Source organism: Solea solea, chromosome 12, assembly GCF_958295425.1.
Source record: "Solea solea chromosome 12, fSolSol10.1, whole genome shotgun sequence".
Taxonomy (NCBI): Eukaryota; Metazoa; Chordata; class Actinopteri; order Pleuronectiformes; family Soleidae; genus Solea; species Solea solea.
Window position 1 is genome coordinate 11,734,625 of NC_081145.1, and position 18,167 is coordinate 11,752,791.

At 40.2% G+C, this 18,167-nt stretch overlaps 2 protein-coding genes across 4 annotated transcripts; one reads left to right on the forward strand and one right to left on the reverse strand.

Moving 5' to 3' along the window:
• The first annotated feature begins 563 nt into the window (after nucleotides 1-563).
• Nucleotides 564-3,445, forward strand: LOC131470167 (B-cell receptor-associated protein 29-like). The gene is made up of 8 exons (XM_058645800.1): nucleotides 564-644; nucleotides 1,549-1,645; nucleotides 1,824-1,924; nucleotides 2,036-2,183; nucleotides 2,296-2,431; nucleotides 2,614-2,710; nucleotides 2,823-2,923; nucleotides 3,008-3,445. Exons 2-8 carry the CDS (start codon nucleotides 1,554-1,556, stop codon nucleotides 3,041-3,043), a joined length of 711 nt encoding a protein of 236 aa, XP_058501783.1. The 5' UTR covers nucleotides 564-644; nucleotides 1,549-1,553; the 3' UTR covers nucleotides 3,044-3,445.
• Nucleotides 3,446-4,653: 1,208 nt separating this feature from the next.
• Nucleotides 4,654-17,280, reverse strand: LOC131469410 (solute carrier organic anion transporter family member 1C1-like). Of its 3 annotated transcripts, none has more exons than XM_058644308.1 (15): nucleotides 16,805-17,280; nucleotides 14,968-15,127; nucleotides 11,459-11,600; nucleotides 10,276-10,408; nucleotides 9,994-10,115; nucleotides 9,769-9,915; nucleotides 9,451-9,549; nucleotides 8,954-9,202; nucleotides 8,418-8,582; nucleotides 6,741-6,936; nucleotides 6,429-6,594; nucleotides 5,685-5,869; nucleotides 5,386-5,450; nucleotides 5,145-5,262; nucleotides 4,654-4,910 (listed from the first exon to the last, which is right to left on the reverse strand). In XM_058644308.1, the coding sequence occupies exons 2-15, from the start codon at nucleotides 15,061-15,063 to the stop codon at nucleotides 4,685-4,687; spliced, it is 2,109 nt and encodes a 702-aa protein (XP_058500291.1). In that variant the 5' UTR covers nucleotides 15,064-15,127; nucleotides 16,805-17,280; the 3' UTR covers nucleotides 4,654-4,684. The 3 variants fall into 3 exon arrangements, with proteins under 3 accessions (XP_058500291.1, XP_058500292.1, XP_058500293.1); XM_058644309.1 differs by having other exon boundaries at nucleotides 14,968-15,130; XM_058644310.1 differs by lacking the exons at nucleotides 14,968-15,127; nucleotides 16,805-17,280 and having other exon boundaries at nucleotides 9,994-10,138; nucleotides 11,459-11,597.
• Between the last annotated feature and the right edge of the window lie 887 nt (nucleotides 17,281-18,167).

Here is an 18,167-nt window from a genome sequence, read left to right on the forward strand (position 1 = left end):
TTACACCACTTCATATTCCCAAGAAAATATAACGTCTTTTCAGTGTCCAATTTTTGTCTTTGCCTTATCTGTAGCTTCTACTAAAGACAACTGATGTAATAACAAAACATTTCCTGACCTAAAAGAAAAAGCTACTGTATATTATATCATGGGATAATAGTGCCACCTTGTGGACAGGGGTGTATTTTTTTCTGTGCCATGTTTCGTGCAGGAACTGCTGAGTCATGCAAGTCAACATATCAAAAGAGACATTGAACATGTGTCTTTTTAGCTGGTTTAAAGTTAAGGTTTGACTTAATTTACATTTAAAAACACAGTGAGTCTACCTCGTATGCATGACATGAAATGTGAGATGGCATCAACACACACACACACACACACACACATGGACATACCAGGGGAAAAAATGGGTCAAATGTATGAAGTCACATCTTGCAGTTATTCAGTCGATTGAAAATAAAGCACTTGGATCACTGAATGCTGTGGTGTTTTAAATAATCCAAAGGGGGCCGACCAATGAGGTCACCTGACTCGGGGAGATTTATTTAGGACTGTCGGTTCTCTGATGGTCCTCAGCAGCTGTTGTGAATGAGAATGAGCCCATGTGCATGTCTGAACTTTCCCATTCCTCTGCGGTCTGTCTGGTAAGCAAACAACTTGATTTTATTTCTTTGAACAGACTGAATTCCACCTGGTTTTAGACTAAAAGAAAGTAGAACATGGTTGGTTAATGATTTAAATGGTTAGAGTAGAAGTAAAAGTCTAAATGTAGCAAGAAGCAATGGATATTTACTGCAGTCTATTTTCTTTGGTGAAAAAGGCCTACAGTAACTTGTATGTGCCTTAAAACAGTATAGCTTCATAATATACAATACAGTATGTAATTGTAAAAATAAGAATATGTTTTTGTATTAATTTCCACTGCCACATGTCCGGTGTGAATTACAGTAAAGCTATAGTGTGTAACTTTTAAATGCTACATTTAAATCATTGTCAAATGAATTCACACAAGGCTGATGAAGCCTGTAAGCGCCACACGACTCTCTCTCTGTTTCTTTATATAGCAATGTTTTGATCTCATGTGTGCGTGTGTGTGTGTGCATTCTTGCGCTGCACACAGGAAGTCATTTGTTTTGTGTCCAGACAGAGGAAATGGCAACATTGTGCTCGTAAAGGTATTCGGTTGGAGTATGACGCAAAGAAGGGCCCACGAAAGGTTTCAGAGGTGGATGCTACTGCTCAAAAAACAGGGTCAATCACTAGTTTGACGGAATAAATGCTTCTTGTCCTCACCTGTCCCTGCACTGCCCGGGGAAACACTTGACATAGCCTGTTTTGAGATGCAGGGTGAAGCATATGAATAATGTTACATCATTTCTAATTCATGAAGACCAAACAGGCAGAAAAACAACATTCACAAAAGTTACTTACTAGAGTTTTAAAGTGATACAAACTAGAGTATGAATGATACTGTATGGACACGTCTAATTCACTTCTGGATTGTATATATATACATAAAGTAAATGAACTTTTCTCATGAAATCACAGAGACAATGACTCTCCAGTGGACGGCTGTGGCTTTCTTCCTCTATGGAGAGATAGCAGTCAACCTCATCTTCTGCATACCCTTCATATCAGCACAGAGGTAGTGTCATTTAATAAAGTACAGCAACATAATCTGTGTGACTATAAAACAACCAACTCATGTTCTGCACATGTAACATGCAGTTCGTACCACTCACCAGCAGAGTGCGTCCACATCCTCCACTCTACCGTTTGTTTTGACAGCTGCACTCACACTGTCCTTTTGACCTACTTTGCAGATGGCGTAAGGTTTTCAGCTGGAGAATATGGAACTGGTTATCACCATACTGGAACAAATGCTTCTTTACTATGATCATGGTTCTGATTGTTCTTTTCCTTGGTAAGCAGTCTGTGGTGAGTGTCAGACACTGAACAACACCAAGAAGCCTGCTATACATGTGTGTAAGCCAAGCTACAACAGTCATGCGTCTGTTCTCCCGCTCACGCTCAGATGCACTCCGTGAGGTACACAAATACTCCGGGCCTGAGCCAATGCAAGATGCTAAGGTGAACCCAAATGTGTACGACCATGTCCACATGAAGCTGTTCAGGGCCCAGAGGAACCTCTACATATCTGGCTTCTCTCTCTTCCTCTGGCTGTGAGCTTGACTGCTTTCTATACTTGCCCATTCGCCTATATTCACCTTTTGCAGTACATGATGCAGTGAATGTCCTGTTTTTTTCATTTCCTGTCCTGCAAACACATCACAGTATCATGCGTCGGGTTGTCACACTGCTAAACCAGGCTGCTGTCACACTGGAGAGCAGTGCAGGCCTTCAGGCACAGATGGAGAGTGCAGTCAAGGCAGCCAAACAGCACCAGGAAGACAACTTGCTACTCAAACAAGTAAGAGATAGAGTTAACTGGAGCTTGAAGAAGATATGAAGCCAATGTTATCTCAGTTTTCCCTCAGTTTACTCTATCTGCTCTGAAATGTATGCATCGCGCAACAATTTCATCACATTTTGAGTTATTTAAGTGTCTGTGGGTATGGTTTCTATTTAGTTTTTTTTTTTTTATGTACTCAGGCTCTCCTCGATGAGGAAAATTCCTTGTCAGCAAAAAACCAGCAACTGAAGCAGGAGGTGGAGAAGCTGGCAGGTCAACTGAAGACTGCAAAGGAGGGTGAGTTATCACTGCATACGGACGCGATCCGTCCAACATCACACAAGTGTTCACGCAAATATTAATCATGAAAAGGGTGGAAACAGTGTGCTAAGTAGAAGTGTGCTTGTAGCTGTGCACAAGTCTGACGCTGAAGTCGAAGCCATGAAGAGGCAGGCGAAAGGTCTGGCACACGAGTACGACAGACTACTGACGGAACACCATCAACTTCAGGTAACACCATCCAAAAATAACAAAACAAGCAAAAAAACTAAAAACAGCCTTTTTTTTTTTTCTAATTCACTACTTAATCCACAGAATCTCCAGAGTCCTGAAGACAAAAAGGATCAGTGACCACAGGAATACAGCGGCAGGAGCCATACTTGTTTTATCCTTTACCACATTCACCACGGCACGTTTGAACTGATAGAATTAAACTAACAACCATTTAATGGATAAACGATAGCACTGAATATTTTGAAATGCTTGTGGGTGTGTTCTGAATTTACATTGTGCCTTTTTGTATCATCTTTTAGTAACTGCTCCCTCTAGTGGTTGATTGTAGTCATGCTAATGCTAAATGACTTCTAACGGACTGTCTTATGAGATGTAGCGCTTACATGTTTTTGTATTTACTATAAACCTCTGAAAAAACAATTATAACATTTAGCTTTAACTTTCTTTTTACAATAGCGTCCTTAAAATCTATGTCTTGAATGGTGGATCTCCCTGCAAATAAATCAATGTATAGTGTGACACTGATCTTGATTTTTCTTTTGTAGTTTGTTGAGTTTTTTGTGATGTAAAAAAAGGGCATAATTATTACACATAAACAAAAAGGCCTTGAAAGTGTGTGTGTTTTTCCGTCATGCATTACAAAGTGGGCTGACACCATACATAAGGATACATCTGAAATACAGAAATACAGTGAACTCCATAATAAGACTACACACAGTTTATTATACACATTGCAGTCAGGTACAGATGTGCTCATGTTTGTAAACTGATGCCGCAGATGTTAAATACACTTTTTGAGCTGTTTGAAGGCTGCACATCTGTTCCTTTATTCTTAGTCACTCATTGTGTTGAAGGCACAAAATAACGAAACAGCGATGCCGTTGTGGGAACGCTGTATTTTACATCTCTACAAAACAAACAACGGTTTTAACTCTCCATAGTTGCAGCTGTCCTTTGTTTCCTCTTTGATCTGGTTGTTCACCTCATCTCATCTCACCACAGGCTGAAACACCTACTTTGCATCAGTGTAGCCAAATGCAGTTATTCCAGTGGGTGTGCCACTGGAATGACTGACAACAGATGTGCAAAATATTTGTATGTCTATTAAATGTATTCTCAACCTGAAATGAATCAAATCAAGCTTAATGCCTTAACCTGGCTCTTGTTTATGACAAAGAAGGGGGGAGAACACAGTGGTTTCAATTACTTCACAAAAGTAATTTATTTAACCTAAAAAAAAAAAAAAAACACACATAAAACACTTAAATATGAGGTGTGATGTCAGTGTAACACCACTGTGCGTGTGTGTGTGTGTGTGTGTGTGTAATGTAGTGTGTGAGTGTTAGAAGTGCATCAAAATAAGGTGAAGAAAACCCAGGATGCCACATCACAAAATCTGCTGCTTCTGCAAATACCAGCCTGATCTGCAGACATAAGTGAACCCTGGTCAATATCTAAACCTCCTCAACAAGCTTAACCCACTGACACTCCGAGACTCTTGCTGCAAACCGGCATGGGTTACCACAATAGTAATAATAAAGGACATAGAAAATGAAGCGCTATTACATTCATATTTTCTTCAAAAGTCTTACATTTTTGAAAAGCACAACTTTTACATGGATCAAATACATTTGTAGGTATAAAAAAAGCTTTTTTCTCAGATATGTCGTAATAGGACTCCTTGTCAAATACACACGATTTGTATTAACAAATGTTTAAATAGTGCTACATTCAGAAGAGAGGTGGTTGTGTCGAGTCTCACAAGTGAGTCTCTGAGTCAGAACTGCAGTCTGTGGACAGTATTACCTGCTCACAGTGTATGGAGCCGTTCTCCTCTTTCCTTAGTGATGCCATCTCCGCATTCTCACTGATGAGAGCATTATTCTCCTTCCTCTTAATATGTCTTTTGAGCAGAGCAATTCCCAGAACACAAAAGAAGAAGGAGACTGTCCTCAAGACCAGAGTCAGGCCCAGGTACACTGTCCTGTGAGAAAAGACAAAATAATCATATAACAGCTAGTCCTCGATCATAACTTCTTACTCAGCTTATATGACTGTACATCTCTGAATACAAGGTTAACCTATGTCATCACTAACAGTATCACTGAATTGGTTCTTAAGAATTTTAGTCTCACTTAAGTAAATGTAGATTTCTACTCTCTGTGAATTCAGGGGTTCAATGACATCCTGTTGTGTACATAATATAGGGTTTAATTACCTGTAAGCTGAGGTATTATATATTCTACACGCTCCTCTTCCTCCGCACAGTTTGTATCCCCATCTGAGGCAGGTGGTATCGATTATGGCTCCAAAGTATATGGGGGCAGGTATTCCAGCTGTTGCACAGTTTAAAATAAGTTGTTACATCAGCAGATAACAGGTTTCATTAAGAATGACTCCCACAGCTGTCCTCACTCGTGGTGCATTAATGTGCAGTAAAGCAACAGAGCTATTCTCACCGAGCATACGAGTGGCCAGTGTGTGGATTCCAAGGGCAAGAGATTTAAGCTCAGGTTTAATGAACCTATGGAAACAAAACAGACACTTTAAATCTGACTTTCCAACCACACAGCACATGAAGGACAACTTAAAACATCTTTACAGGGATATTTAAAATGACTCAAAGGAGCATTGTATTAAAATGTTTTAAAATTCTAATTACATAAATGATACTGTCAAAAACACAGACACAGTGATAACATGAGATCAAAACTTGTCTGGTATATAACGAGAGCCCACAAGAGGGCTGTTGACAGACCTGATAAGCAGCACAAAGCCAGGTGTCCCCCCAAGAGAAATAATGAATGAGCTGAGGACAGACAGAGCCAGGAAGTATGGAAAGATTTTTTCACAGTCGTCTTTGCGTGGGCACTGACCCAGAGTGACCGTCATATTGCCTGGATGGATCATAGTCAGTGCCAAACACCTGCAGTTGTCAAACACCTAAGAGACAACACATGTTTTAATATCAGTGTTAGATGACACGCAGCAAGGACTAGCCAATAATTCAATAACAATATACGCATCACACTACATGTTTCTTCAATATCAATATAAGGTTCAGAATATGCTGTTTATACATAGTGCAAGCACATATCAAATAACTGGTATTAAATGCTTTCACTGGTTGATTTCTGACCATAAATGAGTCTAAAACCAAAATGTCCTCAACTGTCAATCAGGAGCAAAACCTAATCTTTAATTCCAGGCATCTTCTCACAATGACTGTCAATATTGACCGACATGAAACTAAAGACACGCTCTAAAGTAAATAAGTCCCTGCCAGTTTCCTGCTCGAATTAATGAGGGAAACTTGGGCGGAAGTTACCTGGCTGAAGAAGAGCGAGTTTACAGCGGGACAGGTAAAACGTCTACATGGACACAGTGGCTTCCTATCACATTGGACAACAAAATGTCCACTAAACCAAAACAATTCTTGGAGGAGTGTAAAGTGTCGAGCAACACCGTTTCCTTTTGTCCATTTCATAAAAGTGTGTCTGACCATGTTTTTTGCAGAGCCAGAGGAGGAGGTGCATCCTGCCAAGCACGGGGACACGTACGTGATCCCATTCTCTCCGCACACTGGATCCCACTCCCTGCCTGAGCACGAGCACTGAGAATTGCAGTCGGAGAAGAGAGATTTTTCCTGATAAGACATGCCCTCCACTCTGCATGATGTGACAACATGAGAAGACGCATTTGTTATCGACAGCTGTCGTGAAAAATAGATCACAAGGACGGAACACAGAGAGACAGAGAGAGCATGTAATGAATGATTGGAGAACTGACAGAAATACACACAGACATCACTGACCCAGTGTATGAGACTGTGACGCCTGCCACTTTAGGGTTCTCGCAGCCCATGGCTAAGAAAAAGAGTGACAGGAGATATCCCAGCAGGGAGGTCCCAAAAGCAAATTTAGCTGCTCCCAGGACACCCAACCTGAACTTCTTCATGACAACACCTCCGGAGAACATCCCGAGGGCCACAGCTGGGATGTTGATCATGCCTAAGCAAAACGGGCACAACACGACAACACATTCTTGGATAAGGGACCAGAATACAACCTGGAACCTTCTCTTGGAAACAAAAGAAGATCAAAAACATACAGCTCATTCATATCAAAGTAGTCTCATTCAGTCATGTTGTGAAAGATGAAAATGATTCTTGATGGTTGAGAGGATGTGGTATTTCCCATCATCTCTTTACTTATTCAGTTACGTGGATGAAAAGATTGCCTGCACTTTTCCAACCGAGGTATAAATGTTATTTCACATTTCTTCAAACAGTGATGAGGGCCCTGGGAAAAACATTTCAAATGTCTGTTATTTATGCAGGTAAATAAGGAAAATGACACCACATCTTGAGTCTAGAATCTCGGTTGTCATCTTAAAGCTGTAGCCTTTACTTAAGAGGGATGTCGGCGCTGGAGCATTAAATATTAATCAAAATCTCATGAAACACTTATGACCATCCAGCTCACATCACTTAGCATTCGTAAATATTGTTCTTTCAGCAACATAGGTTTTGAGCAAGCACGTGTGTGGTCCATTACTTCTTTGTTGTAAAAACGCTTGTTGCCAATAAATCTTATACAGTTGGAAAGCCTTTTTATTTCCCTTTTAAATAGTGCTACATTTGTAAAGAAAATGCATTTGTGGGTTGCACAGCACAGCAGAGTTGAGTATGTGCGTATGCCAAATCTTTTCTGCCAATACCAGTCTTGTTTGGTGTCGTTTATTGGACAGAATGATCGAGACATGTTGGCAATGTAACAAACAGGGGCCTCAGTCGCATGTGGAAGAACCATACACAGCCACAACAGCCTGGCACCTCCTCCTCATGCTGGTCACCAGCTTTGGTCACACACACACACCGCTGTTCTTCAACCAGCACGTGTCACAAATCAGCCACATGTGCTTGTGTTGGTCACTCTGGCACAAACGGCACGGCCAAGCTGAAGCTACAAGTGTTCAACGGGGTCGAAGTCAGAACTGGAGGCAGACCATTCCATCCTCTTCTCTCCCAAATTCTGGAGGTCGTCTCTGATAAACCTCACTCTGTGGGAGCGAGCGTTCACATCTTGGAGGAAAGAGTTTGGTCCCAGACTGTGGAGATGTGGGATTGCCACTGGTTGCAGAATCTCATCTTGACATCTCTCCGGATTGAGATTGACTCCAGTGATGGAGATGCTGCTTCACCAGAAGCTCAAAGAAAGAGTCAATAGCAGAATAAGCTGTTTGGCATTGGCAAAGAAGATTTGGCAAGTTTTTCCATAGACACAACCCACATACCCCACACTGCAGCTCAGCCCATGAATGCAATTTCCAACAGTATAAGATTAATTGCCAAGAAGCATTATTACAACTAATAAATTGCCCACATTTACTTACTTTTTGTGCCAAGTTATAAATAATCTGGAAAAATAAAACAAAATCTAGAAATTGTAATCATAAAATGAGGGATTCATTATAATCATAATCTGCTTACCCATAAGAAAATTGGCTTTTGATGCCGACTGGCCATAGTGTTGCTCGATGTACTTGGGTTTGTATGTGACCATGCCAATGAGAGAGTTGAACTGAATGATGGTCACACACAAGTAGACGATGTACACGGGACTTCCAAGGAGACTCTTCAATGTCGGCACAAACTCTGTGTGACAGGTGATAAGAGACAAATACGACCACGATCAGACTGAAACAGGAGCCGTATGGTTCGTGACACACATTTTACCCACTAGACAATGCGGAGCACATGCTGTTCAGGGGTTTAGAAATTCATGTTCTCATAATTCATAGATTGAAATTGTCAGCATGTGGCATTCAAATCTAGACCCACAAATGGATTTAAAATGTCATCATCTACATGCAGCATACTGGGAGTTAAAATGAGCGTGCAGCTGTGGTAAAAACAGGATTCTGTTGGTTTAAGAAATGAGTCACAAGTAAGTCAGGTGAAATGTGTTGTTACATCCTTACTGCTATTATTCAATATACACTGCAATCATTAACTTGTTTTTATACCCTTGGCCATTTGACGTAAATTAGGCGGCTCCTCAGGTCTGAACTTGTGCTTCATGTTTGGGGAATCTTTGAGGAACCTGCTTTGCTCCGGCGTGCAGCTGGTGTCGTGTTCGTCCACAGGCATTGGCAGCGATTTGGGCAGGAACCAGAAGGGAACAGCAGTCATGAGAGTGATGATGCCAGCGATGAGGTAACCCAGCCACCATGCCCCCACCCAGCGGGCGTCACTGGGAGTAATGGTCACAGTCTCTGTGAAGTGATGAGGAAACTTTCATGAAGAGATTTGTTTTGGTTGCTTCTAAGAGTCATTCACTAGTTACATTCACTAGTAATAACTACTTTAATAACTTGGCTAAGTGCTTTTTTAAACAGATGTATCAAAAGGTATTATGGAGGATTGGTGCATTTTGTTATAGTGAGAAAATATAATATCATTGTTCTGTTATTAACTACTTAATAATGAGTTTATCATTACACAGCTGCCCGAGCTTACTCACCCATGTCCATGTAACCGATGTCAACGTAAATTTTGGCACAAAGTGAACCCAGCAAGTATCCAAAGACAGGGCCGATGATTGATATCGTTTGGACACAACCTGTCATAGACCAACAAGACATGAACTTAACCAAATATATCTATGGTTTTAGGGGACAATGTTGCAAGAAACAGTCTATGCAAGACTTATTCCACTGGCCACATGTCACATTAGCAAATTCCAGAATGTACTCAACATGCAATAGATGAGATTCGCAAGTTTGGAAATAACTTCCTGTAAATAATAAACCTACAAATATAAAATATAAGGTGCATTCACCAATGTAGAGCGCAGCATTCTTGGACTCTGCATAATCATCAATGTAGGAGATTCCCAAAGGTTGTATCGGAGTCTCTCCAATCCCTCGCAGAACATTTCCCAAAAACATGTAGGCCAACATGGAAACACTAGACTCTCGCACACAACCTAAAGTTGAAAAACAAAAGTAAAGGTGAGCGGAGCAGTTGTAATTCAAATACTTACTGACTGAGCAATGGACCCTACCATTAGGTGGCAGTAGAGAGGGTCTGTCCCCCACACTACTGGACTCGGCGGAACTCACTGGACATGGAGAGAGGTTATTGGTTGAATTCACTGATGATCGAATGGCTGTTTCGATCTTATAGCTGCGTACAAAATACCAATGTGACTGTTACACAAGGGAAGGGAGAAAGCACCGGGTATTGTTAGACAATCCGTGGATTGCACAAAATCATCCATCACAGACTACGTGTTCATGTTTGAACAGCAGTGCATACAGACATTCCGACGTCGTGTTGTACATACCGGCCACTGATGAAATGTGGCATGGCCATCAAGAAGGTCCCGAAAGACATTAAGATACATCCGACTGATATGATCTTGGGGCGGTGAAGTTTGGCACCAAAATAGCTCACAAAGGCAATCACCAGCAAATTCCCTACAGGGATGAAATGACGAGACGACGAGAAGGAAATAGTATAGTCATAGTATTCGTCAAAAGGTTTATGTTATTTATAAATGAAATCAATTCCTTTGAATTCAAACTTCACTGTGTAACCTTCAGAGGTGTTTATTGGCAGAAATGATATTAAATGATCATTATAAGTATGTTTGTATAAGGGTATCATCGCTTCGAAATAAAAATGGTTTGGTTTAGTAGCCTAAGATTAAGCCTTTTGTATATACACTTTAGAAAAAAAATGAGCGTGCAGTTGATAAAGCCATTAACAGCCTTGCTCCAGCTTACAGAGATTTTAACGATTCGTGACAATGACAGGGTTTTACGCTCATCAGGTCAGCAGATACTGGCTGTTCTGTCCTCTGGTCAAGATACAAACGGTGGTGTGACCGTTCTTTTGCTGTTGCTGCTGCTGCTGCTGCTGCTGCTAACCTCTGGAACAGGTTACCCCCTGGTTTGGGGGGGGGTTCTATCACTGACCTGGACGTTTTTAAACATAAAATCAAAACATATTTATTCAGAATGGCTTTTAAAATTCAGTGACACTTTCCCTCTGTTCTTAACTGTACATCTTCAAATTCTTATTTTATTGGTTTTCCTTACTGTTTCATTGTGTTTTTTTTATCATTTCTTTTTTATGTGAGATCTTAGCAGATAGTGCTATATAAATAAACACTGATTGATTGTTTCAATATAAACTGTATGATCACAAGATGTGAATGACAGAGAGCTTCAAAGACTCCGATCAAAGTCAGCATAAATATTTATTCATATTTATCTGCACACATTATGACCCATTCTTCATTTGATGTTCCCAGTCTGTTGTGCAACAACACAAATCATGACAAATTCCCTCCAACTCACGCCCACAATTTTTCCCCTCATTACAACTCAATTAATAATATTCAATGCTCTATGGCGTCACACCGGCCGACATGCTGAGAAGTTATACCTGCATTAGCATGTAAATGCTTCATGAACACCCAGAGAAAATAAAGAGACACGTGGATGGAACACAGAGAAACTCACCCACTTCAAAGCTCCCATCTATGATGCCGATCAGGTAACTGGAGATGTCAAACCGCCTTTCCAGTTGTGTGATTGTGCTCTTCATGTAGCTGCCAGATAAAGCCTGGGCAAAGGAGGCAAAGGACAAGGCTGCCAGGAACGTCTAAGAGAAGAGTGAAAAGTCAGAAAATAAACAACAAACTAAATAAATAATAATAACCCAATGTTTGTATACACAGTTGTATATACACATATACATACATATATATATATACATACACATATACATACATATATGTGTATATATATATATACATATATACACATATATACACATATACACATACATACATATACATATATATATATATATATATATATATACATATACATATGCACATATATACATACACAAATATATGTATACATATATACATACATATATGTACACATATACGCACACACACATGCATACATATATCACAGATGGATTTATGGGAGTATTGAGCTTCATCCTCCTCTAGCTCAGCCACCTGTTGTCACTGACAGTTGCTAACAAAGAGAGGATTAGAGAAGCCAATCACAGACACTGTCCACAGTCCACAGTCCAAAGTATGAGATCTGACAGACCAAAGGAGACACAGCATGGTTGGAAACCATAGACTGAATGAAAATAGCCCGAGCTCTCTCACACACACATAATTGTTCATGACGCACACACACACACACACACACACAGGCCTGTCCTCCATGTCATGTCCAAGATTTTGAGCTGTTAAAACTCTAACAGTTTCATTGTTTTGCCGAGTGAGAGACAAGAACTACGACACAGGGTGAAAATAGACTTTCCTGTAACTTCTGACAATCAGGAACAAAATAAATGAGCTCAGGTTGGAGCAGTGTAACCATAACAACCACTAATCTGGACAAAACCCCCCAGTGTGAGAGCATAGTTAGCATTCATACCACACGATCTATGCATGTCATATGACTCCATTGATCATATTGAACCGTCTCTTTTATATTGTACTTCATTGTTACTATGACATTAACTCTGTTGACTCTCATGTCAGTGCAGTGTTTTGGAAAAACCCAGAATCCAAATATTGGTTTGAATCACGAACATAATCTGATTACTTGGGCCATAACCTGCTTCATCATAAGTATTAGTCTAGTTTTACTGGACCTAAGGTAACCTGCATTTTGATTATAACAGCCAGCAGTGTACTTATTCATATCAGTATTACACTTTCAAAAAGTAGTGATTTACTTTGTTGCATTTGACAGCTACAGTATCTCACACAATATTCATGTAATGTAAAACCAAAAGCAACGGACAACGTAAAAACGTGCTCTAGGTTAACAAGTGCATGTTGTATAATGAGAGGTTTTACCATAGGATTAAACCAGAGAGGGACAAAACACAGCATGACTGAAATTCCTCATTGTTCTAGCTCGTAGCTGAAGCATTTCACTAAGCAGCTTTTTATCCATAAACCTGCACACCAATTTTGTACTTGAGAGGCCAGAGGTCAAGGTCAACAAAATATCATCCAATGACATGTTTCTCCACAACATCAAGAGACAAAGTTCACTGTATATTGATATGAAAATGATTTCCCCTGTGCTGAGAACCAGCCTGAGACACAGAGGTTTGCCGTCTCTGAAAACAAGGCCACCTGTGGGGACGCAAAGAAAACACAGCTTGCCATTTGACAGGCTTTTCTGACTGGAAATTAAAGTTTGCAAACAAAGTCCATGGAAAGCATCTACTGCTGCCTCGACACAGGGATCATGATGCGTGACGGATTATGGCTCCACCTACGTTTTCATTTCAAAAAGTACAAAGGTCACGGTAATCCAATGAATACACTCAACACTTGCTCCTTAACACCAGCAAAACAAAGGAGCTCATCGTGGACTTCAGGAGAGAAAGAAGAAACACAAACAACCCCATTCACATCAACGGGATGGCTGTTGAACGTGTTTCCAGCTTTAAGTTCCTGGGGACCCACATCACAGAGGACCTCTCCTGGTCCACCAACACCTCCAGTCTGGTCAAGAAGGCTCATCAACGCCTCTTTTTCCTGAGGATCCTGAAGCGTCACCACCTGTCCTCAGACGTTCTGAGGAACTTCTACCACCGTGTGATTGAAAGCATCCTGACGAACTGTGTTACAGTCTGGTACGGAAACTGCTCCGTCACAGACCGCAAGGCATTACAGAGGGTGGTCAAAACCGCACAGCGCATCACAAGGACTCCACTTCCTGCCATTGAGGACGTTCAGAGGAAACGCTGTCTGCGTCGTGCTCACAGCATCCTCAAAGACTCCTCCCACCCTGCCCATAGACTGTTTATCCCCTTGCCCTCCGGCAGACGCCTCAGAAGCCTCCGGACCAGAATCAGCAGACTGAAGAACAGCTTTTTCCCCAGAGCTGTCTGCCTTCTCAACTCTGCCCCCCGATCTCTGTACTCTGCCTCCCTTCCGATCTCTGCCCCCCACTGACCCCCCTGCACAACACTTACACCAGTTACCCGCCCCCACACTTTTTAATTCTGCCCACCGAAGAATGTATTCTCTTGTTTATTTATTATGTAGAATGTTCATACCATCTCAATAAGCTGTCCACCTGTAAAATATGTCCATAATCTGTAAAATATTCTGTAAATTAGCATTTATCCATATGTCTCTTAATATAGCGTATTCACTGCACCTTATCTGTATATAATAATCTGCACAATATAATTGTATTTATAGCGCTCATTTATATTCATATTTGTTCTTTATCTTTATCCTTATCCATAGAACAAATCTACTTCTGTACATATACATATATATATATATACATATATACATATATATATATATATATATATATATATATATATATATATATATATATATATATATTTTCACATTCTGCACTTTCTGCTTGTTGCACTTCTGGTGAGATGCAAACCTCATTTCGTTACCCGAAACTTGTATTTGAGTAATGACAATAAAGTTGAATCTCCTCTCATCTCATCTCATCTCATCTCATCTCACTTTGCATGTATGTCATCATCAGCTCGGGCTGCAACATGCAGCCTGCTTGTTGGTGTTTCAATGATTAATATAAACAACCACAGAAGACTCCTTCAGTGCTTCTGGTCAGTTGGTCATCTGGTTACAGTACATTCATAACATGCAGACATGAGAAGGTGCAACCACTAGCACATGCACTCTGTGACAGTTTCTTTTGCACATGTGACTCTAGTCCTATTTTCTTACAAGCAGTCAGGTGACTTCCCGATCACAGCCTTGTGGGCTGTCTCTCCCGTCAGGCTGAGTGTTCCAATGCTTTTATGACCGTTCTCATACACTGACTGTACCCACTGGCCTATGTAAGCCTATTTTCAAACCTGGATATCTGCATAGTATCCAGAATCTAAAAAAATATGGGTAAATACTCACCAAGTATTTTCTGTTCAATCATCTCAGTGTAGAGTTTCATACAAATACAGATACTTGGTTTCGGCAGTACAATACCTTCAGATTGGGATGGCAGGAGTTCTTTACTGCAGAGGAGATGTGGCTGTTGTCGAGGGGCCAGCTGCCTGTGGCTGAGCTCTCCTTTCTCTCCATGGCAGCCTCTTCCTGAGCTGCAGCTTCTCATCAGATGATTGACTTTGTCTGTCCTCACTCACTCCTGCTGGGGGGAATTCAGATTTGGAGGTCAGCAGTGATCTGTGAACGCTTAGTGCTCAGTAAACAAAAATCAATCCCAAGCCCAGGACGTGCAAACAAGGACATACGCACCAAAGGTATATGTATATGTATATGTATATATATATATATATATATATATATATATATATATATATATATATATATGATCCTTCTTTCATACATTCCCTGTTTAATATGGATACTAACACAAATATGACAAGGTGACTGTCCATGAGCTGACCGAGTAACAAAATCAACAAATGCTGTCGTTGACATGCACAGCTGCTAGATACAGTAGGTTCTCTGGTTTTGCCTTTTTGATAATGATGAATACAGACTATTACCATCTAATGATAAGTGAAAATAATTTCTTCCCACACAAGCACAAATTGTAGATGCTGGTGCAACTTCTGCTTCCGACATGTGCCAACTCAGGTTGTGTCACGATTCTTCATTGTTCTTTGTCGTCTAGTGCCTGTTGGTGTGGTGAGTCCTGGGCCTAAGACAACTAAGACATCATTTTCATCTACTTGCAATCAACAAATAGGCCGGTGATGTGTAACATCCAACTTTACAAACTGTTTTCCTTCAATTTATGTACACACATTATTTCTTTAACACTTTTGCTAAAAGTGGAGGTTATAGCCATTAATCTTTGTGCTCAATTTTGCTAATCGTGACCATGAACTCATTTTAAGTTGACAGCAAATTGTACAAACGACATTAAATAGTTGTTTGTCACAGTATGTTTGCCCTGCGATGGGCTGGTGACCTGTCCAGGCTGTACTCCGCCTTTCATGAATAAATGAATGAATGAATGAATGAATGAATGAATCCATGATGTAAAAAAAATGTGCAGCATTTTCAGTAGAGGTGAAGTAAATCTCTGACGATTCACGCTAAATTTAACATATAGGTCAGCACTGCATACATTACAGTAGCAGCACAGTGGACTCGCAGAAGAACACGTTGGAAAATAAAAACCAAGACTAGTAAATATTGTGTATGAGCTTTTTCATACTGGAGATAGAGAGAGAGAATGTGTAATGTGAATGTTTGCTTTGTTGAAAGAATAGAGTGGATTGGCACTAAATTGTTTTTATACAAAAAAGGTGAAGGTCAACTTAGAGAAGGATATACAAACCTAATAAACAACAGAAAAAAAGTATTCACACAGATATTAGTGTATTACCTCAGCACAGTGATGCATCATATATATTTTGTCCTTTACAAATGGTATGCAACAATCATTTACCATTTAGGATCCACTTTTTTTAACATGTGTGATCTGATCAATCATGCAAAACAGAGTTTAGGATAAAATCCAAATAGAATTCTGAAGAAGAAGAAAAAGAGAGGGTTCAGTAATCCAAGGACATTTGATATGTGCTGCAGATTTAACACAAAACAGAGACAGATGTGGACACACAGGTTGTGGACACACACAGGTTGTGGACAAGGGTGGCAAATGGATTTCATTGGATTTCATTCACATTTATATTAGTGTTTGATGATGTGCAATAGAAACAAGGAGTAACCCGAGTTCAAATGCATTGTAAATAGTGTTCATCTCTGTTAAGTGACTGCTCTCAGGCTAATTAACTGACACATAATGAGGACAATGAATGTTTGTCCAAAAGGACATCATGGTACTCACCAAACTTCACGCCGCTCTGCTCCTCGCGGTGCCTCACACAAGTTGTCCACAATCACAGAGACGGCCAGACAAAAACAAATGTCCTGTTGTTTCAGTGAAAAGCTTCAGCACAAAGTGTCCATCACCATCATCATCATCATCATCTCTGTGTAGGTGTGTGTGTGCTGAGCAGCAGCAGGATCAGTGTGTTTCACAGAAAGCAGAGCCCACACACTGAACATCGTGTTCACACTCAGACCCCACGCCACGTGATGACTGCACTCGGCGAACCTCAGAGACATAGCGCTGGATTGTTGCTGCAAAAACCTGCGGTGTGTCGCTAAAACATGGAGTCATGACGAGGGAAACACGTGGAGTCTCAGGTCTTTTTCATGTGTCACGCTGCGGGTTTTTTACTCCCGCGACACACAGGTGTGTTTTATCCGTGAAAGGCTTTCAGTGCTGAGTCTGAATGATAATAACGTCACAAATGTGTGAAGTGAAATCACATCCAGCACGTCGCCGCGAGGACGCGTGTGCATTTACGCACTGTGGAGCATGGAGTGAAGTTAGTCTCAGGTTGGATTAATCGCCCCCCCCAAAAAAAATAAATAATATCAACAAGCCAAAATATTATTATTATTATTACCATTATTATTATCATTATTGTTATTATTATTATTATTACTACTATAATAATCATACAATAAAAAGGGGCTTTCATCTAGGGACCATCAACAACATTTCAAAATGAAGAGAACTGAATAGTTTTCTTCTATTGAATGGGGAATTTATTGACGGTCTCTAAATGGAAATCCAAGGGTGATTAACTTATTTACTTGTAAACACGTCCCTGTTGTGTCCTCACTACACAATTTCAGTCAAATGGAGCTCACACATGTCCTTGAGTGTTTGACCAATGACAAAATATTGGGGGGGGGGCTGATCTCCAGGGGGGCCCCAATAGATATCTTTAGATATATTTCAATATATACGTAAATAGTGTTGATTTTAAGTTGAGATTGCAAATGTATTGCCCATTTGTTCTAAGTTTTAAAAACCAAAGTTATTGAACTAGTTTACTTATTTATTTACATTTCAGTAAAACCACACTCCTAACCGCTTTTTTGTATTCATAAAATATGAACCGTCACAAAGAATTGTTTTCAACCTGTGAACTGAAATATAATGAAAACTATAAACAGTATATATTATATAATTTCCATTGATCCCATATCATGTGAGCAGACATGATAAGGAGGATGAAATTTCAGCTATATATTTAAAATTGCACTTTAGCAACATCTATTTGGGTCTCAACAGCCCTCAAAGTTAGACTATTTAAAGTTTCTTCACAGCTATTCAGCCGATCACATCCATTTGG

Coding starts and splice junctions, on each gene's coding strand:
- LOC131470167 (XM_058645800.1), top strand. CDS start 1,554: ATGACTCTCCAGTGGACGGCTGTGGCTTTCTTCCTCTATGGAGAGATA. Junction 1,646..1,823: donor CCCTTCATATCAGCACAGAG/GTAGTGTCATTT, acceptor CCTACTTTGCAG/ATGGCGTAAGGTTTTCAGCT. Junction 2,184..2,295: donor TTCTCTCTCTTCCTCTGGCT/GTGAGCTTGACT, acceptor AACACATCACAG/TATCATGCGTCGGGTTGTCA.
- LOC131469410 (XM_058644308.1), bottom strand. CDS start 15,063: ATGGAGAGAAAGGAGAGCTCAGCCACAGGCAGCTGGCCCCTCGACAAC. Junction 11,601..14,967: donor CCTGCCATCCCAATCTGAAG/GTATTGTACTGC, acceptor CTCTTCTCTTAG/ACGTTCCTGGCAGCCTTGTC. Junction 9,916..9,993: donor CTCTCTACTGCCACCTAATG/GTAGGGTCCATT, acceptor TTTCAACTTTAG/GTTGTGTGCGAGAGTCTAGT.